At 48.5% G+C, this 23,627-nt stretch overlaps 5 protein-coding genes across 5 annotated transcripts; 4 read left to right on the top strand and 1 right to left on the bottom strand.

Annotated features, from left to right (window-relative positions):
• Positions 1 to 387: 387 nt before the first annotated feature.
• On the top strand, positions 388 to 4,855 carry DEU56DRAFT_770692 (DENN domain-containing protein). Its single transcript, XM_041351423.1, has 10 exons — positions 388 to 996; positions 1,048 to 1,762; positions 1,815 to 2,146; positions 2,199 to 2,258; positions 2,316 to 2,497; positions 2,548 to 2,679; positions 2,742 to 2,904; positions 2,955 to 3,312; positions 3,363 to 3,907; positions 3,960 to 4,855. Exons 1-10 carry the CDS (start codon positions 637 to 639, stop codon positions 4,650 to 4,652), a joined length of 3,540 nt encoding a protein of 1,179 aa, XP_041214530.1. The 5' UTR covers positions 388 to 636; the 3' UTR covers positions 4,653 to 4,855.
• Positions 4,856 to 16,758, bottom strand: DEU56DRAFT_976560 (vacuolar protein sorting-associated protein 13). Its single transcript, XM_041359612.1, has 47 exons — positions 16,557 to 16,758; positions 16,426 to 16,498; positions 16,298 to 16,375; positions 16,039 to 16,251; positions 15,864 to 15,982; positions 15,708 to 15,812; positions 15,559 to 15,657; positions 15,444 to 15,509; positions 15,244 to 15,393; positions 14,988 to 15,191; positions 14,179 to 14,937; positions 13,996 to 14,126; positions 13,749 to 13,938; positions 13,272 to 13,700; positions 13,043 to 13,221; positions 12,615 to 12,994; positions 11,871 to 12,565; positions 11,021 to 11,815; positions 10,580 to 10,969; positions 10,414 to 10,530; positions 10,290 to 10,359; positions 10,211 to 10,239; positions 9,848 to 10,162; positions 9,510 to 9,795; positions 9,394 to 9,462; positions 9,186 to 9,339; positions 8,933 to 9,132; positions 8,764 to 8,884; positions 8,565 to 8,713; positions 8,490 to 8,516; positions 8,372 to 8,439; positions 8,004 to 8,317; positions 7,762 to 7,954; positions 7,514 to 7,705; positions 6,987 to 7,464; positions 6,797 to 6,932; positions 6,599 to 6,742; positions 6,214 to 6,538; positions 6,086 to 6,164; positions 5,951 to 6,032; positions 5,833 to 5,899; positions 5,705 to 5,778; positions 5,598 to 5,653; positions 5,489 to 5,544; positions 5,406 to 5,438; positions 5,263 to 5,353; positions 4,856 to 5,216 (listed from the first exon to the last, which is right to left on the bottom strand). Exons 1-47 carry the CDS (start codon positions 16,593 to 16,595, stop codon positions 4,948 to 4,950), a joined length of 9,288 nt encoding a protein of 3,095 aa, XP_041214531.1. The 5' UTR covers positions 16,596 to 16,758; the 3' UTR covers positions 4,856 to 4,947.
• Positions 16,759 to 16,854: 96 nt separating this feature from the next.
• Positions 16,855 to 18,072, top strand: DEU56DRAFT_770707 (uncharacterized protein). The gene is made up of 6 exons (XM_041351424.1): positions 16,855 to 17,182; positions 17,242 to 17,279; positions 17,342 to 17,415; positions 17,469 to 17,554; positions 17,603 to 17,736; positions 17,783 to 18,072. The coding sequence occupies exons 1-6, from the start codon at positions 17,111 to 17,113 to the stop codon at positions 17,835 to 17,837; spliced, it is 459 nt and encodes a 152-aa protein (XP_041214532.1). The 5' UTR covers positions 16,855 to 17,110; the 3' UTR covers positions 17,838 to 18,072.
• A 174-nt stretch (positions 18,073 to 18,246) lies between these two features.
• Positions 18,247 to 19,464, top strand: DEU56DRAFT_725504 (GNS1/SUR4 membrane protein; the record flags this gene model as incomplete). Its single annotated transcript, XM_041347868.1, has 7 exons — positions 18,247 to 18,576; positions 18,634 to 18,724; positions 18,779 to 18,852; positions 18,903 to 18,948; positions 18,999 to 19,039; positions 19,097 to 19,166; positions 19,217 to 19,464. 7 exons carry the CDS (start codon positions 18,247 to 18,249, stop codon positions 19,462 to 19,464), a joined length of 900 nt encoding a protein of 299 aa, XP_041214533.1.
• Positions 19,465 to 20,156: 692 nt separating this feature from the next.
• DEU56DRAFT_384041 (Rho GTPase activation protein) lies at positions 20,157 to 23,618 on the top strand. Its single transcript, XM_041345951.1, has 11 exons — positions 20,157 to 20,499; positions 20,554 to 20,617; positions 20,665 to 20,780; positions 20,831 to 20,943; positions 20,997 to 21,596; positions 21,647 to 21,689; positions 21,744 to 21,906; positions 21,960 to 22,218; positions 22,266 to 22,441; positions 22,489 to 22,565; positions 22,618 to 23,618. The coding sequence occupies exons 1-11, from the start codon at positions 20,386 to 20,388 to the stop codon at positions 23,494 to 23,496; spliced, it is 2,604 nt and encodes an 867-aa protein (XP_041214534.1). The 5' UTR covers positions 20,157 to 20,385; the 3' UTR covers positions 23,497 to 23,618.
• The last annotated feature ends 9 nt before the right edge of the window (positions 23,619 to 23,627 follow it).

The raw sequence follows: 23,627 nt of genomic DNA on the forward strand, positions 1-23,627 counted from the left end.
TTTAAAGTGGACCGTCAAATTACCCGACGTAAGTAACGTCTACTCGAGGCGAAGTAGTGCCCGCTTCAGCTGCTTTTTTGACCTGTACTTCCATCTAAAACTTGCACTTTGTGTGCATTCCATTCATTCATTTTGTTCGCTCCTTTCGCAATTATTCTTTTACGGTGGTCGTTTCACGACAGTTAACTCAAGTTGGCCTGATTGTATTCTCGTAAAATGTCTTCGTTTCCGCCTCGCCGACCAAGCGTCCAGGCTCCTGCTGTAGCAGCGAGTCCAATTACTGTCTTGCCAATTGGTATCAGTGAAAAGATGCTCAAGTCGCGTTACTCTGATATTTCTTTTCATCCTAACTTGCGCAAAACGTCGATCAAGTCTAGTTCGAGCGCGTGTATTAACGCGGCCCAAAGCAACACAATCGTAAACATTTCGAATACGAACCATTCCGGTAACAACCATTCCAGTAACAAACTTTCTAATATTCTTCTTTCCTCTTCTTCTTCCCCGGACGCCGCCCTCGCCGACGAGCTCGACTATATTACTGTATCAGCTCCAGTTGAAACTCAATCTCAACTTCCTCGTTCTCCCCGTCCGGTGGACAAGGCTTCTCGCATCCTAGGAATTGCTCATCGCAAGTCCATGGAGCCTATTCCAGCTTCCACCCGCACGTCCATCGTGTCAACTCGTTCAGCACCATCAACTCCAACCCAACATGCCCCAACCCTTCCTCTCACTTCTCTCTACGTCGTTTCAGGGCTTCCAAAGAGTCCTCATACATGGACTCTTGCCGACCCCGATGCCGTCCTCGGTTTATCTCATTCAGAGGGTGCAGTCGCCCGCTGGTGGAGGCCCGAGGTCCTCGGCAGCACTGTGAGCCCTGGTGCTGGTGGCGGCAAGAAAAAGAAGAAATTAAATAAGGGCGAAAGTACCGAGATCCTCAAGGGTGCAGGTGCTCTATCAAAAGCCGAAGTAGGAAAAATGCTATCAAAAGCGCTCAAGGCAGGTTCATATCGCAGGGTCCTTATCGTTACTTACAACCTTCTCGTACAGCTCTCGTTCACGCGTGAAGTTGAAATCATCGCATCAACGCTCCAACCGGCAAGCACAATTCATACCTTTACGTTCACCCTTCCTGCGCCTTCCACTCCACTCGCACCTGCTCCTTCTGAAGTGGGTCTACTTCGCGCCTCTGTCCTCACCGGAACGGATCGTTCCTCTGCAGCCCCCACATTCTCCTTCCCTTACACTGACGACCCATTCCTCAATGCCCGTCCTTCATCAGCATACCTCGGTCCACCGAGCGTCCTCCAACCACCTCCAGCATCCCCGGCATCTCCCATGTTTGAAAAACAAGCGTCGGGAGGCAATGGCTCAACAGTTACCTATCATGGTGTCTGTCTAACTGTATGGAGTCATGCTGATGCCGAGAGAAGTTCGGCCATTCGCCGCACTCTGGAAGCAGGTCGTGCACGCAAGGAGAGTGCACAATCACTAGTAGCTACTCGGCTGAGAGCCCTGCGCTCTACAAACCCTCCAGGGTCTTCTCAGTCAGCTGGAGATCCAGCCAGGAGAGTGAATAAAAAGAGTTTCAAAGGGCCTTGGTCCGGTACTGACGGTGAGACCGACGGCGAGGGTGCCGAAACCGATGCTGGTGCTATCAGCGAGAGTGATTATGACGTCGCAAGTACCGTAGGTGGCCACGGTCCTGGCGAGAGTACTCTGTTCTTGCCTGGTGATACCGTGTTTTGGCTCCCTTATGCACTCAGTACGTGTGTCTTTCGCTCTTCATGTGCAATGATTTTGATTCGCATAACTAGCGCTGGTGTCGCGTCACCCGATCTACGATCTCATGCGTGACTACTTAACCCTCTCTTGGGCTCGTTTCTCTAAAGATGTCCAGTCGCACACCTTGCAGATCTCCAAAATCCTGGCCCATCCCGCTCCGCGCGCCGGTGATCTCATCAAACTCGATGCCTCCTCCTCCCCCATTCCCTCACACACCACCCCGCAAACTGACGACACGAACCTCGAAGTCATTGCGCGCTTCCCTGGTGGCTTGGACTTTGGCCGAGGTCTCGTGGACATCAATTTTACAATGTGGCCCCTGTTCAAGTGCCTGAACATTGATAATATTCTCACTATATGTGAGGTCCGTCACGTTTGTGTGCATCTTTATATGTTCCGCGCTGACGCTATTTTAGATCGCCCTGGCGCCGACGGGTCGTATCCTGTTTTACTCTAGGCATCCTGCCATGCTCGGAGTGCGTACTTGATGTCTGAAAACGTTTTTTTGTACAGCTGACGAGCTTTCGATGTAGATCGCGGTATGCACAATCAAATACCTTGTCGAGCTACGTGGTTGGTCTGGCATTGCCCTGCCTTCCGTCCATGCCCGAGATGCTAAGATCTACATCGATGACCCTGGACCATGGATCCTCGGCCTTGCCACTGAAACGAGGTATAGCGTGCGTCCAGGTCCCGAGGTTTGCGTAGTTGACCTGTAAGTTATCTCATAAATTGCCAAGCAACAGAGAAGCTCAGCATAAACAGAGATATCAACTACCTGAGCTGCCCATCTCCCCCTCCTGGTGTAGTATCTGCTAAGCAGCAACGGGACAAATATAGGCAACGTCTACTCACTGCTTTCGAGCCGCACTATCATCCTGATCATAGCGTGCCTTCGTGAGTTGCATTGCTTCTGTTTGTCTGAATGTAAAGACTAAGTATAAGCGCAATATTCTTAGGGAATTCAAGGAAGCTTTCCCCGCGGGTCGATTCCGCCCTGTTTGCAAGATTCAGGCGAAACGCGGTGGTGAGACTGCTGCTGTCGCAGACACAATCAAAGCACCTGAGTGGTGGCATTCCACGCGGATTATCCAAGCGTTCGACAGCGTACTCCAGGATAAGGTTGCGTTCAGTTTTTGATGACTGGCTGTATGCTCACGATGTTGGCCCAGTTCAAGAAGCCTTCGTTTCTCAAACGCCTCTCCTCGTTCGGCGCAGCTCGGCGCATTCCCAAGCTCACTCCTGCCGAGCAGCACATTCAGCTCTCCATTCGCAAGCGTGCCACTGCATTTGTCGATGCTCGTGATGACCTTGAGACAAAGATCGGTCGTCTTTCTCGCCGTCTCAATTTCCTTATGACGGAAGCAGATTTATGGCGGGATAAGTTTGTCACTTTCGAGCAATACGCAGAGCGCTTGAGTGCCGAGGCTGGCCAACTGCGTAGCAAGATCGGGAAGGAGCAAAGAGAGACAAAGCGCCTAAGTGGTTTGGTCAACCTCACAGCTGTTGAGAAGTCGAAATTGCAGTCACGTAAGCATCGATCGAGATGTACACACAGCGATACTAACAAAACGGTGTAGAGCTGCATGATACGGAGCGTGCGCACAAGGAAGCTCTTGTTGAGTTGGAGCGCATGCGCGAGACCATGGAAAGGATGGAGGAAGAACGTGCGGAGATGGTTGCTGAGGTCGAGGCCCAGATCGAACGTGCACTCGCTTCCATGGCTGTCGACGTCGACGAGTCTGACTATGAAGGGGACCTCGCATCCCGTCCAGGGTCACGCATGTCAGCAGCGAGGTCTGCCAGTGGCTCACGCTCACGGAGAGCCAGTGACGCAGTCAAGGATGGTTCGGTCAATAGTGGATCCAGATTGCGCAGCTTCGGGACGGAATCTACTCTTGCGGAACAATACGAGAACGGCGATGAGACTCTTGTGCACAGCAAAAGCGATCGTGAGACTGACACGATTGCGGAAGAAGACGAGACGCCATCGTCGCCTGCAAAGACGAAGCGTTTCTCCGCAACTCAGGCTGAGCTGGTGCAAGATGGTATGATGGCCGTCGACGAGGGTATCAGTGAAAGGAGCGATAGAATCGCACAGAAAGTATTGCAGATCCAACAGAAGGTGAACTCTCCCGCATTGTTCTTGGCGACGCTGTAGCTAACGGAACCTTCAGCTTGAGACTGCACTGGCCTCAGAACGGGTTCAAGAATGGAAGAACAGGTCTGCTGCTGCCCATAGTTCTACAGAGGATGAACGAAGCAACGACTCCGACGCTGTTCCTGTTCGTGCACGTCCACCCAAAGGAACGAAGCTAGTGAATAACCCTCCTGGTAAAGCGAAAAAGAGAGCTCGTAGCAACACCGCATCCTCAACGCAAACCAGTACCATCACCCGTCGCTCACTAGATACCATATCGTCTTCGGCTACCCCTCGCCGGGCAGCTTCCCCCCGGGCAGACCAGAGAATCCCGCACGTGGAACCCCAGGTAGAGAGTAGCGCTGATGAGGGCACTGTTGCTGGTTCCATGCAACCCCTCCGTAAGATTGCCTCTGGTGCATCTCTATCTGCGCTCTCTCCTGAAACAGCAACATCATCCACTCCTGCCCTTACACCTGCAATCGGTTCCATCACAGATGACTCGGACACTGAGTTTCAGAGTGCTTATTCTACAAGTCCTCGGGATAGCTACGTCAGTTTTGATGGCCGCCACACTCCTCTCTATCATGATTCTGACGATTCCACTGAATTCACCAATCAAAGCCGCAATTACGGGAAACAGGTCGTTTCTCAGCTCACAAAAGCGCCTGTTAGAGAGCGAGTCTCTAGTACAGCGACGGCAATTATTCAAACTCGAACCATATCTTAGCGAGGATACAGTTGTGTCGAAAGGGCAGGTCCTTGGACGGCACGCTTGACTGCAATCAGCAGTCTAATTTTATACCTATGGCCAATACCCACTTCTGCATCGTCATTATCGTTATTTTTGGGATGCCCATTTCAACTTCCCACCACCACACTCGTTGCTTCCTGATCATCTGTCGTATTTGTTTCATTGAATTCCACGCGATTCAGCTTCATTGCATATATAGTGATCTACTTGTGCATAGTACAAATGCTAGAGAATACAGTCTTTACATTGAATCCAAATCCTTTGCGTTCTATCATGAATCCATTCTACGACGATTGTTGAAGGCTTTGACTACAGCCGCGATTTGACTAAAGAACCAAGCTTGAGATGTTTTGTCTGGTATGAATACGAATTTGTCATTGTCTTTTCCAGACTTGTGGGTGAAACGGATGCCAGTATCTTCCACTGCAATGCCCTGCACCATGGCCAGGGGGACATTCCAATCAAGGCGGAGCTTTTTCGACCAAAAGGAAAGGATTCGTGTCGAAGTCAGCAATATGACGTTGTCGCTACCGGGGGAATCTATCACACAATCAGCTATGCTCAGTAAACAACACTACCAGCATACCGATGTGTGCAACGTAGGCCTCTTTGCGAAATGCGCCATTGTCAAGATCCCTCATCCAATACTGACCCAAGGCTTCACGAGCAGAGAACGGCTAGTAAACGGAGCTTAGTGGATGACATGTAATGCTCAAGGAAATTACTTGCCACCAAAATGCCATCCGGTGGGACATGTCTCGGCTGTAAACATGGTATAAATTGTAAATCGAGTGGAATACGCAATTGCCTACCAGACGAACACGATCTCTCTCTGGTTTATCGAATACAGTAGTTGTATTGCGGATCCCTGCGAGGCGCACGATAAGTTATCCCCTGTGTGGCGAACGTGACATGACAGACCTTCGGATAAATTAGACGCAAGGTCAAAGACCCCAACGGCCGGTTTGGTAACAACGCTTCACACGAACAAGATAAACAAGAGATACTGCGTAGTATGCTTGACTTACCCCACGAGGCCCTTTCCAACGCCCTTGAAGAAGCCGAGCGCCCCTTCTGTTTCAGCGCCTTGTATAGGTTTTGTCTGGCAAGACCCGATTAAACATAGCTAAAGAAAAGTTGAGTGGAAAAGACCTACAACGATCCCTTCCATTGCGCTGACCACGCTACTCGCAAGGGCTTCACCCCCTGCTGCAACCCCGTAGCTAGCATTGAAGGTCAGTTGCCCAAGCTTACTCAAAAAAAAAACCCCTCACATAGCATGACGCGGGCGGTTGCGCCGCTGACTCATTCTACGTTGAGCCTGATACTCAGAATCAAACGTTGCTGCAGATAACCCTGGAAGATGACATCGGCAACGATCCAAACGCTTTAATCCAAATTTTGCGTACCTTTGCCAACACTGCTAGTGAACTTGGTCATACTATCTGATAAGCCAAACACCGTTTTTTTCACAAAGCTAGCAGCACCCTAATAGAGGATCAACTGAGATAGTCTGCGATTATACTTCGTCTCGTACCTTGGCAATTCCAATCCCTAGCTCCTTGTTGCCATGCATAACGACCCCATTGTACGGGGCATAGAAAATGTCTGACACGCCAGAGCTGACATTCGTGAAGAGCCCAACAGGATTGCCAATAAAATCGGCTGATCCGAGGATGCGATAAAGCTGGCGAAGAATATCCTGACGGTAATGGTAAGCAATCCTAGCTTGCAATTCAGGTATCGTCAGTCGCATGTCTTTGATGGCCAGTGCGTTCAACTCCAACGGCGCGTCATTGACGTTACCCAAAGTCATTGTCAATGCATTGACGACAACAGCTAGAGGGTTGCGAATGCTGAGTCTAAAGGGAGACAATTAGTACATACATAGCTAACGGACAATGTCGAAGCACGGTTCGTACTTTTCCTCGCTGCTAACTCTTTCGGTACGCATAAACGAGAGAGACAGCTGTATTGGTTGAAGTTCCAAAACTTCAAAGTAGACATCTTGTCCGGGAGCAGAAAGCTGAGGTTCTGGTATTTCTTCTGGATGTTGTATCAAAACACTGACCCCACGTGTGAGCCGGAAGAAAAGTCGTGGAATTAAATTCTACACTCACTCCTCAGTGTTCTCTTCCCATGACACACCCTGGATTTGGGTAAGATCATATATTGCGAAAAGTAGATCTTCGTCTGCTTCGATGGTCAGCGCCTGGAGGAGGACAGAGCAATACTTGACGAATAAGACGCCGTGTTCTGAATTTACAGTCTGAGTACGGTTTTGGAACTAGGCCAGGAAGCTTTGCTGACCTTGGTCTTTGAGCCAAATCACTGAACCCTGTATTGTCGGCAGAATTGCAATACCACTAGCTTCCTTGGATATCGGGCTAGGCTGGAGGATGACTGGATATAGCGCATCGTGTAGCTGGTTGTCTATTTGTAGTGAGCCACAGGACAGGTTCACCGACTGTGAAACAGGACTGTTGCTGTACTCGAACTTGAAAGCCTCGATAGACGTATAAACAACTTCGACCATCTTGCGGTTAACCAAGGATATTGCTATTCCTGCGAACTCCACGTTGAATGTCAATGTTGGAGACACGTCTTCCATGATCGCCTCAAAACCTTCTGAGCTGCTGGTCATGGTGTCAGACCGCGAGAGGGAGCTCGAACTGTGGTGTTTCGGCTTGTAGAGACTATGCTCAGCAACATATGGTGTGATCCGCAATATCTGTTGGTGTCCATCTGCTTTCACATCTAATGAAACGGCACGGGTCCTTTGGCGATCCTAGGTTGCACGTCAGTAACTACTTGAACTTAAGGAGAAGCAAAGGTACATGGAACTTGAATGGTACGAGAACGCCAATTTCCATGATATCCACAGGGCGGCGAGAATCATTTATCATGAGCATGATTTTCTTTTCCCTGACAGCAGGTTGGTCCCAGGCATATGTCATGCTTGAGTGAGGCCCCAACTTGTATCGTGGGGTCGAAGATTTCACTGCGTCAGTGTCACCACGACTGGAATCCTACGGAGTCAACATTGAGGACTTGTTTTCAGGTGCAAGAGGTGGGAAACCCATACCCATTGCATCACGGAGACAGAGAAATCGCTGTCGTTCTCAATCACGAAGGGCCACTTTTCCGCAGCAGACAGTATTACGAATATCGTGGATCCATCAATCACAACGTCGGCCTTCACTATATGCATGTCGCCATCTGGTAGTCGAACGCGAAGGTGAATGGAACCTATATCTTCAATGTTTATAGGTGAAGACCTAAGACATCATCAGGAAGGTACCAGAGACAATATGACTGGGATATTACCACTGGGAATTGAGTCCAGGGTACGCAATGGTGAGCAATTTTTCCCGGCTGGCACGCATGATCTGCATTGGACAACGTTCACCTGGATCGAGTATTGCACGTCCTCTGGGTGCTGCGCCATGCTCTCTGAAGCATATGGGATCAGGCAGGTTGTTCTTGATGAGAAACCTTGGGGCGAGAGTTATAACCTTGGTAAGCTTGTATTTCCCCAACCCTTCAGTCCATGACAATCCAATGTGATATTCCTCTGCTTTTTGCCTTGAGGATGGTGTAACAATCTCAGTTTCAGCAGAAGGAGCCTCTAGACTGAAGACCTAAAGGGCAACATTTAGACATAATAAAAACAACTTCCCATCATTCGACCGTACCTTCGACCAGCCAGATTCACCGACTTTGAACACAAACGCATGACCATTGTCATTAGGGTGTGACAACACTGGTGAGACGATAAGCTCCTCGTAATAAGAAAGATATGTGGATACCCACAGAATGGAACTGGCTTGGAAATGACATCTAGCGAACATGGTTAGCAAGCCATGGTAGTCATCGACTGGGATTTACCGAGTCTAGTATCAGCGGCAATCTCGACAGGGGATGTCGCCCGATGAGAGCGTGAAGCCTTCACACCAAAAGGCAACCCGGTCTTATTAACGATGAGATACGGGCAATATATCTGCACTTTGAAGGCACCGCCGGACTCGGGATAGCGTCTAGGAATATATGAGTTGCAATCATGAAAAGGTAGGGGCGTAGGACGAACACGTAGTTTAAACGTAGATCAAGTTTGCGATTACTCTGGTCCCGCAGACTCAGGCGAGACTCTACTTCAAAGTCTGAGTTCCGATCAGTGTTGATAATGGCGAAGTCACTGGGCTTGAAGACTAATTTCTACAATGAGTGAACGTACTCGCATGAGTTATTGGACTCACTCGTATCCTGAACTTCAGCATTCAATAGGACCAAATGACCTAGTTCCACAGAATGCACTGGCATGACGCCACCCTTTCTGAGGTAGCTCTTCCAGTTTTGATCAGCATCCTTGTCATATATTCTATACTGGATATTGTAAGGCAGTAGGTTCTCAAGCTCGATTGGAGCGCGGAGTTTCAGTTTGATTTTCGGAGGTTTCCTGAGGAACGCAGTTAGTGGTAGGGATGAATGCAAATGTGAAGATAGCTTTACCGTGTTCCAGACTCGTTTGAGTCACTTTGTGCCCAAGCTTGAAATCGGAAGGGAGCTTCTCGCTGGTCATTGTGAGGGCAACTAATTGTGAGACTCTTCTTGGCAATGAGGTCCTCAAAGCGTATGGAAGAGCACCATCTATACCCAAACCCCTCTTAAAAGGACTAGTTGAGTATGCTGCACAGGTTTCGAGTGTGTGGGTACGCACGATCTGGCTGCAATCTGATTCTGTTCTGAGTTACTGCTTCTATGGGCAGAGAGTAGTCCTGGCCAGGGGCTGAGGACGTATTAACCACCGAATCACAAGCGCTTTTCAGTACCGACCTATCTTTTCCAACGAGTAAACTGGATGTCCCGTATGATCCACTAGCATAAGTTCCAGTGGATAGAAGGTCTGATTCTCGACCAGATACGTGGAACGGAGCGTAACGATTTTTACGTTGTCTTCAACCGAAACAGCACACAGCAGGCGATCGGCATATTTCTCCATTCGAGGGCGAAGGGAGAACGTAAATTCCCCTTCTCTGTCAACTGGTATGCCCCTCAGTGCTTCCCATGGCTTGCCGACAATCTGTATGCCGATGTTGTGTTGTTCAGACGTCGAGACATGCTACAAGGGCAAGGTCAGAAACAGTACCACTAAAACGTGTAATTTTACTTGCCTCGCGCATTGTCTTCCAGTCATCAAACCTCCAGTCTATAGTTTGATCATTTGCAATTTTGACTGTACTGGCGTCTTTTGAACTGCGACTAGCGTCATCGTCAGACCAAACGAAGAGGGGGGAGCCAGTGCGGTTTCTGATACGGTATGGTGCAAAGCTTCCACGGGCCTTCTGTAGCACGACTTGTCCGTCCTTACCCCACATATTGGCAGAAGTGACAGCGAGCTCCACAAAAGTAGTACTGACGTTGAGATCTAAACGTTCTTGCGCTGACACCGATACCTTGAATTCACTAGAGCGTTGATCTCGGCCAACCTAAAATAAATAAATATTACCCCATTCCTCGAATATCAGTAGACTCACTGAAAGAGTAAAAGTCCACGGATCGATTACTACATGATTTACTTAGCATGGAAAGATATTTGAAAATAAGGCCACCTACAAGGTTCCCAGTGTGAATTTGTCAAGTTCCAGTAGCTAATTTGGGTCGCAAGGGTAGCAGTAGCGCGAAGCTGGTAGTGGATAGTTAAACTATGGGATCAGCATGAAGGCTGTTCGTTACGCACGTCTGTAGACCAATCCCGAGCTCCGATGATAAATGGCTTGACCTTTAAGTGAAGCATAGGCTGTTCATGCATGTCGCCTATGAGAATCAGACGAAATCCATCGAACGATGCTTTGAGCTGACAGAATAAGTTTGTAATCAAGCCAGTAGATCTTATCTCGACGTACCTGTTCTTTGGATACCAAAACGCGGGCTTCCCCGATAGCTTGTCTGTGGCTTCTCGTGGCATTAGATCGTGATGCTTGGTTGGACCCCTCGTATGGTTGTACGGACTTCGCGTTAGCGGTGCTGGTCACGGGAGAGTGGTTTTGAGATTTGCCATACAGGTCCACCGCTTTGCTAGCGATGGTGGTGATTAGCATGATATCTCGGTAGGAGGCCCGGAACACAATAGGTTTGGCAGCGAGTTCCATGCTCGTCATTTGTTCTCTTGTCGAAGATCGACTATCCATAGAGAAGGTCAAGTCAACATCATCCAAAAAGCGTACAGTGTCTGCATCGGCGCCCATGCGGATAAGTGACATCCCGAGTTGATTGACAGTCAACGCAAGGATCCCCTATGCCACCGTTCTTAGCACCGCGGTGATACATAGAAAGAAAGGACGCACTTGTTGTGACAGCAGAATTTGGTCAATGTACAGCCTGATAGCCTGGGAATTCGCGTCTTCATCGTTCTCTAGCACATTAACCGAAACATCGTGCAGACCAAGTCGGAAATCAAGTCGAGACTGAGGTACCTCGCGTTGAGACTCAGCCGTAGATGAGTGGTCAATGTCAGCTGGGGTGTCCTGCTGAAATGCGCTCGTGAAGAACTCCAATAATGCGATGACGGGATCGATAGCCAGAATGACGTGCGGTGAATCCACAGTCAGAATGGCCACTGAAGAGCTGCCAGACATCGTGTAGAGCACCATGAATTGATTACGGTCGTGGTCTGCCGCAGGTATAATTTCACGGAACTTGGACCCTCCTGGGCGGGTATTGCTTATTGTGAATGACTTCAACACAACTTGAGCCTCCGCAGCGCCATCAGATATCGATTTGTAGCGCAAGCTACTATCATTGAGGGCAAAGCGTGCTATGCCATGGTCTTCAAGGTTGTCTTCACGGGTTGCCAAATCATCGTACAGGTGCAACTTTACCATCTTGACGGAAGCGACCAAATCCACAGTCGTCCACGCGCGGATTCCTTCAGCTACGTGGAGTTCGGGCTCAAGGTCCACCACAGGATTGCTATAAGTACCGCTGCTGTCGCTGATATGCACGGGCGATGCTGACTCTGCCTGGGCATTTCCTTCCGGTGAAGCGACCAGAACTTTGGGTATGGACTGCACGAGTTTCATGAGAAGAATGTATTGAGTCTGTGTCAAGTACAGCTTGACATCAGATATCTTCACTGCAATCTGATATTTTCTCGCTGTTAGAAAGACTATCATAGTCATAGTAAGAATGTGCTACCTGGGTGTCTGGAAGTCCACTCTCCTGCAGTCGATCGATTCCGCTTGTTTGAATCACCTCCGCAACGATGTCTATGTCATCGACCATCTTCAGCATAGAGGATTCCTCATCATAGAAGATGTCGGACACTAGCTGGATGCCACATAAACTGGCGGTGATTTTACTAGCGTCAGCCTCGTGTGAATTACGAGCGCTGATCTCTCCCAGTCGCATGACCAGGACGTCTTGCAAACGGCTAGGATCTGAAGGGAAAACGATAATTGGTGTCTTGACGGAGACGTCAAATTGCATTCTCTCAATCTCCGAAGCTCTCTGGACTGCAGCGTCACGCGCAGCATCATAGAGAACCTTAAGCTTTGCTAGCTTGGTGACAAATAGATAAATGTCGTGCAGAGGTTGCTCCAAAAAGTGGACCTTGAGAGACCCGACATTCAGAGAAAAAGATGAGTTAAAGCCCGAGATTGAAGTTTCTGCAGTATCAAGGGTTTGATAACGGAATTCCGCGAAGTTTTTGCCCTCGATCGACAAGATTTGCTTGAATTGCGACCTGGCAAGTTCCTTTGAGCGATCGTCACTCAATGCAAGGCTTCCTAAGCGACCGGTAATCCTCATCGTGTTCGCCCGGAGAAGCAACTGAACATCTGCAGTAGATAAAGAAAGAGTGGCCAAGCTATTGAAGTCGTTGAGGAGCATGACTGCATGTGCTGTAAGGGCGCTGCTGATGGCTCTGAATAAAAGACAGACCTTGCACACTATCAAGTCTGACAGATACTCTGATGGTTCCCGTGTCGCTAGGAGGCGGCGACAACTCCCCGTCAGCCGAAACAACAATTGCACTTGGAGTTGTGTTTGCGGACTGCTCTGCGTTTTGAGGAACGAAAGTCGTCATGATGAAATCGTACAGCGACACGACTGGTTCTGGTGCAGCGTGAAATATAAACGTGGATAGTTGGACATCAACACTTTGATCGATGCTCTCGTAGACGGTAGCAAATTCGGGTGAATTCTTCTGGACCCGTTTGTACGATATCTTCATGAGATCTTTAATGACCGAACCCGTGCTTTCTGAAGACATCAGCTGAATGGGCTCTCCGGCAGCTTGTACGACGTTCATCGCCAGTGATCTGAATACATGTTATTGATCCGCAACTCAGAAAGGTTGCACTACGTACCTCAAGTTAATGTCTACGTTCATATTGAATTTGAGAAGCGAGAACGCAAGTCGGAACTGCTGGAAGATGACTTCCCCAAGTGGCTTCTCACTGCCATCATTACAAGACTTCGAGATAGCCCCACGAAGGGTGTCAACCTCAAAATCAAGCTCAAAGATGTGTTGTCGGATTTCAGGATGCTGCAAAACGGATGAAAAAAAGGGAGAAGGGAGGATAGAACATGAACTACCTCGAGCGAGCCATCACTTGCTTCAAAGAACAAGTCATCTCTGTGTGTCGACGCAGCTTCGCTGTCGGCCCCATCATCATCTACATTGTATTCTGTGCCAACAGGCCCAAACAGGCCAGCTGACAAAGGCAACGCGAGTGGTGCAGTGTCAATGTGCATCTGAGGAGGCTTCTGGTCGCCGCCATCATCAAAGTTTGGGATCGCAACATCTATAATGCGCATTAAAGCTTTGTACTTGGCGTCGGAGACGTTCACTTGAAGGCTGGGCAGTTTTCCGGAAATTTTGAAGCGAGCGAGATTGACAGCAGATGGTACAATGGAGTTCTGCACCAGCAAATTGATGTTGATGCGTTCCAGTAGATGGAGGGTGTCGCTCTTCTCAGAAGTGAGAGCATCACGACAAACTTGTAGGTCGTTGCCTAAGACAAACTAAACGATGACATTAGACTTGTTTAAACTGCGTGGCCGTGGACTAACCTGAGCCGCCTGGAGCTTGAGCAACATCTTATCATACATCAGGGATTCCAATCTCTTGTAGTCATCCTCATTGTATGGCTGGTTTCGCTTTGCATGTATCTCTCGCATAGCACTTTTATCAGCTAAATCACTCTCGACAGCTATGTGGCCAGCATCGATAACGAGATGACTGCATTGGTGCGTGGTGACACTAAAGTCAACGAGTCAGTCTGGTAAACTTCGAGAATTCTGGCTTCGGGAAACGCACTCTTCTGGAATAATAATGATGGGTGCGTTCATATCCAGTTGAAGATCAATAGTTTTATGAGTTTGCAGAGCATACTCTAAACCAGCCCGAGTTTCCTTTCGTAACCCCTCCAAGGTTTGACTTGCTACATTCTAAAAGTGGAAGCATAAGATCTTTTGCTGAGCGATCCCACAAAGCACCTACTAATAAAGCCTCGACTGATTCCAACTGGCTCTCGGGCGGACGAAAGAACTTGTAAATCGCTTCGACATACCCCCTGTGGTAAATAATTTCCATGTGACGCATGCGGGCTGTGAGCGCAGTATCGGCGCGTTGGTCGAGAGGATTACTCTCAAATTTCACAAAGAAGAACGGATCTTCAACGTCCCCGTGCTCAATAGCCTTGACACCTTCTGCTACCGGGGTCTTGACTTGAACTATCTGTCGATATAGTGTGTTCTTGGTTGTCCCATCAAAAACGCTAAATCCTCTCAAGGATACAGATGCCTCAAAATTGTCCGGTCTTTGGATGACTTCGGCACGAAATGAGTCGAACACGGTAGAGATAACCTCGGTGGCTTTGCCGCTCGGATCAACCTTCAGCGCAAATGAGCCCTTCTTGAGTTCCGCAACCACGCGTGCCTTGAGAGCATCCCGGGGCGCTTCGAACGAATCGACGATGGCCGATTTCTCATCGTAATCAAGCACATCATAGAGCTGCTTGCGTTGCTCCTCTGTCATTTGGCCTCCAAAAGCGGGGTCGTCTTTTGGCTGATCTGCCTGGGACCCCCAGAGCCAAGACATCCAACCGCCAGGTTGTTGTTGTTGCTGTGTAGCGCGGTCTTCCTCAAGCCTTTTCCTCAGTTCCATGTCTTTTCGTAGACGGGAACGTGCTATCGACCTGTAGAAGCGAATGTCCTCGTACGACAACTTACATTCCAAGGAATTGAGCAATGTAATGTCCTGGAAAGCATGATCGTACGTCTCGTAGAGTGAAGCCAAATGGAACGTACGGATTCGCGCAATGAATTCACAATCTTCTTTTCGAATAACTCGACATACTTGTTGCGATCATCTCGACGTTCCGCAAAGTATGCCCAAGTCCATTTACGTCGTCGATCGCGCACACCATCCAGAATCGCCTGGGCAGCAAAGCGTAACAATGCTCTTGCTCGGTTCGCCTTGAACTCCTCGTCGGTTGGACGAAATTTTCTGTACTGGGGTGCAAAATATAAATTTGAAATCAACATCGCCTTCGAAACGTTTTACCTGATGCTGACGGATGTAGACATGGTACATGTCAACCAAAGATATTGCATCTCGATATTGGTTGTCATCTAAGGCGACGCCGATCTCGTCAAAAAGCAATTGCACGTCGAAGTGCGGTGTATTCTGATCAAGTTTGTGATTCACGACAATCTGATATGTGGTTATGTTTTAAGCACGCTCAGTGGCTAATGACAACTTACTCTTCCCTCACCCGATACCGGGCTGAGGATAAATTGATGGGATGACTGCTGATCCTTTTGTGATATCTGACTAGGAGGTCAAAGCTGATGATACTGCGGAATAAATTCAACTGACCATGGCAATAAACTTCTCTTTGGCTGCAGGCAGGGGCAACCCTGCCATACTTTGCGAGTCTGTATCAAAATAAACCGCTAGTGATTCCAACCTAGCCAACTAAAAAAAACCAGCTCAGTGATGTCCCTTCACTTCGTTTAGCTCCTGACCTTGTGTATTGCACCGGCGGTGCTTTCTATGAAAGCCGGTTGCCATTCCTCGTTGACTGATACCGCTGTGAAACCCGCCAACGTGATGCCCGCGGCGAAAGGATGCTAAGTTTGTACGTCATGAAATGAATTTCAATGTGCATTTATCCTACGTACGCCAGGCACGCTCAAGCTGTCTTCGTACCGTACGTGAATGTTCTTCACGGTCACCTGCAGGTTATTGATTATTTTGGTCGTTAAAGAGGCCCACAGACCCTGCGACTGGGGAGATTCCTCTGGAACAGGGATGGTTATCTGACGCTCACACCACACCAATAGCATAATAGCAAACCTAAGGAGACTTCTGCACCACGCATGTGCAAAAGTTCTGCATTTTCTAACCGCTCCAGTTTGGCGGCCTGTGCTCGCTGTCTTTCCTCCTCTGGATCAATGTTTGTCTGCGGAGAGGGCACGACAAGCAGATACACATCTTCGATCAATATCTCGACAGGCTGATTGCCCAAGTTCATCCAATGGAGAGACAGTGTGAATGTCCCGAGGTGACCTGACGAGAGGTGAGCTCGCGCGGCGCCATTGACGTGTTATAGTACCTTCGAGAACATCGACTGGAAGTCTGAATTTATCCAAGGCGCCCTTCTTGAGACGCAAGTTGCGCAACGTTAATTGACCTGGAGTCGGGTCAAATGCGCCACATGGACGAGCGACGAGTCTACACTACCTTGCCCAATGCCGTAGTTTACTTGGTTCATATCAAGGTTCTCAACATACGGGGCGAGTATCCTATTGAACAGCTAGACGAGACGCGACTGTATTCAGGGATATGGGGTCTGAAATTTCATGATGACGCACCACATTCAGGACCTCTTTTCCGGGGTCCAACCACCACATTGTGGGGATGATATCTACTTATCCTGATATCAAAATTAAAGCACAGCTGAAGAAAGAGAGGTTAGGCTGTAAGTCAGACCTGAGGCCTGAGGTTGTGAGAGATGAGGTCGGTCTGTGACTTCACCGCAGCGGAAGGAATTGGCGAGCTGAGGGTAGGGGGCGCACTTACTAGATTAGGTAATATTACATCACCCATTAAAGAGCGGCCGGCGTGCGGAGGCAAATACCGGGTTCGCCGGTGGTGTACATCATTGGTGGTCATAGCCTCGGTGGGGCACCTCGAGGCTGAAGTCGTTCCTTTTGCAGACAACGCCATCGGATCATTCCAGTTATCTTCTCACATTTATTATGGTGCATTTTTGCCGTTGGTCCCCGTTCAATCCCGCAAGACCGGGTCTATCCGCGTGACTTCTGAATGTGTACTACTTAGTATTTGAGGGTCGTGTGAGCACTTGTTCCACTTCTTCTTTTGAACACACCTAGCCCTTCTCCCTGCAAGCAAACATAACAGTATCATGGTATCTGTTCTTCCCAGATCCTTCACTATGCCATCCCCAAGTACCAAGCAGGAGCTGCAGCTGAACGAGGTCAGTCATCGCCAGATTCAAGGTGCTTTTGCGGCACTTATCCGGCGTCCTTTGCAAAGCTAGGCAGCCTTTCCGATGCTGTGGAGCCATTTGCAAGGTAATCCTTGGTATTCTTTCATTTTGGCTGCCCATGCAAACAATCAATGCGATCTTGGCCAGGCTCTTGAGCCAAACTGGTCGTTCCGTGCGGCTGCATTGTTCTGTCCCTATGTGGTCATCTCCTTCCGATATATGTACGTGGTTCGCATGTATGAATTTAAAGTTGTTTAATCAAGTCAAAAAACAGGCCTTGATTTACACGACCTTCATGACTTACGCTCACGAATCCTTCTCTTCATTCATGATCTCTTGGAATTATTGCGCTCAGCGGGGGTTGGTCACCTCGTTTAATCTGTATCGCCTCTCTAACAGGTGTACCAGATTCCTGCATCCTATCGACTTGCTCCCTCCAACTCTTCGCTCTGTTTCATCTGTGCGCTGCCGACTGAGCTCAGTGCGCCAAAGGTGAGGTCGGCTGCAGTTGAAATTCTGCAGAATGCGAAAATACATGCAAGGTACGGCAAGTTTGAATATTGCAAGCTATATCTGACCGCAATGCAGGGAGAAGGTTTTACTGGCTGACCTGGAGTGCGGCCCCGCATTGATCATTTCCTAGTTTCTCTGGCTTCTCTGGGACATTTCGCACGCACTGCGAAGCATCGTATTATACATCTATACACCTTTGCATTGCTATCTGTACCATTAAATAAAGCATTATGAACTGATCTTGACTTTGACTTTACGTACTAAATAAACAATTCAGTAATAGGACTTAACCTTCCAAGCACGCGGATAGTTTCGAGCCAGGAGGTCGTTTGACACGAGAGCTTGAGCGCTTGAACCGGTCCGTCTTTCTGGCCTCAGGTACCAATCTGGTTACTGGTGAATCCATCACCCGTGAACGTGATTACCCGTTCAGGGGAAAACGTGACGGATGTCACAGTTTGGCGTTGCCGTAAACCTTTGGCTAACCTTGCGCGTTCGAATTTTTCAACTTGGTCTCTGACTTTGTTTCCACGTCTGCCATGCCTTTTCTCGCTGACTTCCTCCTCACCGTCGCTCCAGCCGACCTCATACCTACATATCTTAAATCCTATATTCCAGGCGAGACGCCCTTGTCAACATGGCCCGTGGTTACCACAGCCCTTGCGTCGTACCTCGCTATAATATTTGGTATTCGTGAAATCATGAAGGATAGATCCCCACAGCAGCTCAATACCCTCTTTCGCATACACAATGCTTTCCTCAGCGTTGGAAGCCTCATCCTTCTTGTCCTCATGGCGGAAGAAGTTGGTTCGATATGGCTCACAAATACGACCTACGGTACGATGTGTGATGAAACCTCATGGACAGAGGTACGTTTGGAAACGTTAACGAATCTATATCTTTTCGGGACTCATGCATCACCCCAGAGGCTGGAGTTTTACTACATGATTAACTATTACTTCAAGTACATCGAACTTCTTGACACGGTGTTCCTTGCTCTCAAAAAGAAACCTCTTGGTATGCGCTGCCCTGTTATTCGTGGAATTCAAATGCTTACACGTCACAATTCAGCTTTCCTTCATGTATTCCATCATTCCGCCACTGCTCTGTTATGCTTTGTGCAACTTAACGGCAAAACGAGTGTGGTATGTCCGCGTTAATATCCCCGCCAGCGATATTTGACCTCTACATTCAGTCATGGGTTGTGATCTCCCTTAACTTAGCAGTTCACGTCATCATGTGTAAGATTCCTATTCGCTGCAATGATTCATGCGCTTACTGGACCACGAAGATTATTACTACTTTGCGACTGCTGGTGGTGCCAAAATATGGGTATGTACGCGCTCCACAACGTCTACGCATGTTTCACTGAAACATTCCTGCAATCAGTGGAAGAAATACCTCACGTCCATGCAGATCATTCAATTCATCATCGATATCGTCATCGTTTACTTTGGCAGTAAGTTTTCGATCTGTAGCCCGATGAGTCAATGCTGAATCCAGCCCAAGCCTACCAACATTACGCGGCCACCCACTACAATCACCTTCCACATTGGTCAAATTGTGCTGGCACTGAAACTGCCGCTCTCTTTGGGTGTGGCCTTCTCACCACCTACCTTGGCTTGTTCATCAACTTTTACATCCAAACGTACAAGAAATCCGCCAAGGGCAAGAAGCCTGCAGCCAACGGTATTGGGAACGGTCATGCGCGTAATGGGCATGGGTGCGTAAACCCTCTTTTGTATACTGCACGCTGATGTTCAATTTTTGATAGCTACAAAAAGGACTGAGCGCAATAGACGGCTTCATGACGATATGCCTATGGCCAAGCGATTACCTATACTTATCTAGCACCACGCGGGACACTAATATACAGAATGCGTCAACGAGTTTACATCCGGTTCACCTGTCCAATCTTTTCACACAGCCTGTCGTTCTTGTGTCTATTTTGCTGCTCCACATAGCCTTATTCTTTCATGGACGAGTAGTATTTCTTTTGCATATTTGTTTTCTTTCGGATCTTGCTTTGGTTGCGGGCATGCATGTTCTATGGGCGTGCTTGGAGCTGTGTTGAAACGCAAAGGACATTTCACGAATAAGAGATACCGTAGTAATACCCAGACGAAAATGCCACTATTCCTCCATGTCACTTGTCGTTTCTATTCGCTATGCTCCGTAATTTGGCATCTGCCCCTGCGTAATTCTCTTGCTGTGCCGTAAGGCTCGGCTGCGGCGATTCCTTGATCCATCATCATCCGACGCTCTCAATACATATATCATTGATTGGCTCTTCCTTGGCTCCAAGCTTGTACTAAAGACTCCAATCAACTATCTAGTAGATCAACTGCATTTTGCAGCTCCGAAAAATTTGCCTCAGGAACTTTGCCAGCACAAGTTGCAGCCTGTGAAGCCGATTTCCTGAGAACTGTGACTATCGCCCGTTCAGCAGCTCTGACACACACGAATATCTTTGTTTCTTCCCATCACCATCACCATCTCTGCATTAACTTATACACCACGAGGAGTGCGTCTCATACATTGTGGACCGGGGAATACATCCTGTAGATCTCAGCGAGCCAATTTGCCACGGTTGCCTTGAATGATTCAAGGCCGACGACAGGAGCCGCCTTACCTACGAAACGCAGCCAATCGTGCTGTGCGTCTTTGAAGTCTGTCCGATGTCTGAAATATTAGACCCAAAGCAGCCCACTGGGACCTCCAATGGCCCTCGAGAATTCTTGGTGTCCGTGGAATTGTATGTCCCCACTGTGGCGAGTTTTGGGCTGCGGAAGGTGAGTACTGAGTTTTGTATACATGTATCACTTGATACATCTAATTCCTCACAGCCAGTAGTTCCTCGCCGTAAAACTGAAACTAGTAAGGCGGAGGAAAACCCCAAGTCACTCAAAGGTGAGGATATTTCTATTCTGCTCCATGACTATTCACGTTGTCTCCAGAGAAATCTAGCTGGATATCGGTAGCTCGAACTCCCGCAGGTGCCGGACAGTGGCGGCCTGCGACATGTAAGCTGATGGACGAGGATGAGAGTTGTTCGCTTAACATCTACGTCGAAGTGGGTCTCAGGAAGACAGACGTCTTACAATCTTCTGAATGCCTCCACAGGAGACTATTCTATACCAGACCATCTACGTACATATGCTCAACCACACCGACATCCGACTCGCTGACTCCTCGTTATTCCTACGCAAGAATTGTATGGCGCTTGCATCTGCTGGGCAAGTTAATTCTGATCATGTTTGTGTCACTGCTAATTACGCTGCCATCAAAGGGGGCAGCGGTGGGGCTCCTCAGTTAACACAGAGCCTATTTATTTTCAATTTGAAGACCCCGATATGTGCAATACATGGCTGGTCCTGTTACGATCATATTCTAAACCGGAGATATACGGCCAAACCTTCGTCTCACGGGGTGGTGGGCTCTATCGCATGTGGCGGCAGGTAGAGCTATCCATTTTGCAAGGACGCAACCTAGGGAATCACTTCAAAGCCCAAACTGATGCGAATGCTAGCTCTGCTACACTCAGCGAAGGCGACCCGCGAGAGGCAGACCCCGTCGATTTGGATGCATTTTGCGAAATCCACCTCAATGACAATATATGCGCTCGCACGACAGTCAAGAAGGGGATCGGCTCTCCCGACTGGCATGAAAATTTCACATTTTCTGACTTGCCCCCTTTTGAGACCCTCGAAGTCACAGTGTGGAGAGAGAAGAGGCTTCTGAAACCCATGTTACTTGGTTCAGTCCGAATTGCACTGACGAACTTTCGGCGCAGTGAAGCGGTAGAAGGATGGTTTCCGGTCATACAAGCTGGCGGAGTGAGCAACAGTATTCAAGTCGGGGAGATTCGAATGAAACTTACAGTTGACGAGTGAGTGATAAGTACGTTTGCAGTCTAGCGCAGACTGAAATTTATTCGAGGGAGATAATATTGCCTCATAATAGTTACTCTGACCTTCTGACTGTAAGTTGTCTCATACACCGCACCTGCTGATATGTAACTATATTTGGTTATCAGGCAATCCGCGACAGGAACGTCCTAGAGTGGATGAGCGACTTCGAGCGCAGGCTGCACTTGCGGACTAGTTCCTATCAGTTGATGTGTATTGCGATTGCCAAGAACATTCTTGTTGAGCATATCACGGAATATGCCGACCGTGAAGTTGACGGTACACCTAGCTGTCAGTGATCCGTTTTCCTGTGCAATGGGTTACCTTACTAACCACTTTCCCAGCTCACAACACCATTTTCCGCGGGAATACCACTTTCACGAAGACGATGGAGCTCGCAATGGCATTTTATGGGAAAGCGTTTCTTGAGTCCAGCATCGGAAGCACCATTCGGCGCATTTGCTCCGAAAAAATTGCTATCGAGGTCGACCCTGTGAGGAGTGGCAAAGGTCCAAAAGAGGTCGAACGTGGCGTGGATCAATTAATACATTGGAGCCAAGAGGTGTGGAACCAGATATATGCTGTGAGGAGCCAATGTCCGCAGTGAGTTCTTCATTATTCTGATTTGACTTTGACTGAGTCGAATTTAGTGAGTTACGACGTCTGTTCGAACACGTAAGAAAGCTCGTCGAGAAACGTTATCACACAAAAGATTCTCAAGACGCCCAAAGCCGAGAACTCCCCTGGCAAAGCGTTTCCGCCTTCTGCTTCCTAAGATTTATTGTACCTGGGATCTTGCACCCTCATCTATTTGGATTATACCCAGGTATTTGACATCCCCGTCATGCATTTCCTCAATCTGATCCACCCCAGGTCTTCCCAGTGCTCATATTCAACGAAGTCTCACGCTCATCGCAAAGGTCATACAAAGTCTTGCGAATCTTAATCCCGTAAGACTCATCGCTTTCTCGTTCGCACTATCACTTATCACTTCTCGAACAGAATGTACAGAAGGAGGAGTTCATGCGTGGGATCAAGGATTTCCTCAAGCAGAACCTGCCTGCAATGGTAGACTATATCCTGGTCGTATCGACTCCTATCCCACTAGATCCATATAGTCCACACTCTGGTCACCCAGCTCACAGCCACCAACGGCTTGATGTTGTCAGCTCATTGCACGAGAGAAGTACTACGATGCCTGTCCTGGAAAGAGAGTCGATTCCGCTTCTACCTCATGTGCTTGATATTCCAAGGCATCTAGCTTGTATCACTTCCTCGGTTCTCCGAAGTGCACGGTCCGCTGACCCGAAGGGCAAATTTTCTGAAGACAATCAGCATCTTTCGGGTCTGTGTGCTCAATGCTTTGACCTTGAGGATCAGAGTCTGGCTCGCGTCAGCCAATTAGCCGCTGTGGAATCATATCCTATTGCCCTTAAATGGGACATACCTCGAATAACATCTACAGTCTCTTCCGCTGCTCCTCCATCCCCGGCCTCACCTTCAAAAATCGTTGAGCCCCGGAAAGTTTCAAGGCCGTGTACCGCACCATCGTCGTCTGATTTGTCTGCAGCGGATCATCGAACAGCGTCATCCGGCAACAGGATACCTTCAAGTCCCGTCCCTCATGACCTGTCTAGCCTACGTAGAGGTTCTGTTTCCGATATTCCTTCAAGTCCAAAGGTCCTCTCATCTCCTGAAGACCGATCTCCACGGGCAATAAACCGCCCGCGCTTTTTGCGACCTAAGTCAATATCAGCTGACTCGATCTCGTCATTCGCATCTCCTGCAGGTGCACAATCTCTGCGTAGTCCACCCGAACTTCAAGACGAAGCTAGTAGAAAGAGGAAGAACGTGCTACAGGGGATACTTACGAAGCGATGAGTGACCATCATATTTATTGTTTTTTTACATCCTATTATATTATGATTTGTGTACTGTATGAAGAATCAGATATACAATCCTCGAATCCTCGGAAAATGAAATCGAGCAATACAAATGTCCACCAATGCATG

Source organism: Suillus clintonianus (assembly GCF_016758775.1).
Source record: "Suillus clintonianus strain FC179 chromosome Unknown DEU56scaffold_4, whole genome shotgun sequence".
NCBI lineage: Eukaryota > Fungi > Basidiomycota > Agaricomycetes > Boletales > Suillaceae > Suillus > Suillus clintonianus.

Excerpts from the sequence above, each read along its gene's own strand:
- DEU56DRAFT_770692 (XM_041351423.1), top strand. The coding sequence starts at position 637 with ATGGAGCCTATTCCAGCTTCCACCCGCACGTCCATCGTGTCAACTCGT. Across the intron at positions 2,680-2,741 it reads CCTGATCATAGCGTGCCTTC|GGAATTCAAGGAAGCTTTCC; the intron begins GTGAGTTGCATT and ends CAATATTCTTAG. Across the intron at positions 3,908-3,959 it reads TATTGCAGATCCAACAGAAG|CTTGAGACTGCACTGGCCTC; the intron begins GTGAACTCTCCC and ends CGGAACCTTCAG.
- DEU56DRAFT_976560 (XM_041359612.1), bottom strand. The coding sequence starts at position 16,595 with ATGTGGTGGTTGGACCCCGGAAAAGAGGTCCTGAATGTG. Across the intron at positions 6,165-6,213 it reads TAGGGATTGGAATTGCCAAG|GGTGCTGCTAGCTTTGTGAA; the intron begins GTACGAGACGAA and ends ATCCTCTATTAG. Across the intron at positions 5,900-5,950 it reads AACCGCCCGCGTCATGCTAT|CTACGGGGTTGCAGCAGGGG; the intron begins GTGAGGGGTTTT and ends CTTCAATGCTAG.
- DEU56DRAFT_770707 (XM_041351424.1), top strand. The coding sequence starts at position 17,111 with ATGGTATCTGTTCTTCCCAGATCCTTCACTATGCCATCCCCAAGTACC. Across the intron at positions 17,416-17,468 it reads GTCATCTCCTTCCGATATAT|GCCTTGATTTACACGACCTT; the intron begins GTACGTGGTTCG and ends GTCAAAAAACAG. Across the intron at positions 17,737-17,782 it reads AATGCGAAAATACATGCAAG|GGAGAAGGTTTTACTGGCTG; the intron begins GTACGGCAAGTT and ends ACCGCAATGCAG.
- DEU56DRAFT_384041 (XM_041345951.1), top strand. The coding sequence starts at position 20,386 with ATGTCTGAAATATTAGACCCAAAGCAGCCCACTGGGACCTCCAATGGC. Across the intron at positions 21,597-21,646 it reads ATGAAACTTACAGTTGACGA|GGAGATAATATTGCCTCATA; the intron begins GTGAGTGATAAG and ends AATTTATTCGAG. Across the intron at positions 21,690-21,743 it reads GTTACTCTGACCTTCTGACT|GCAATCCGCGACAGGAACGT; the intron begins GTAAGTTGTCTC and ends TTTGGTTATCAG.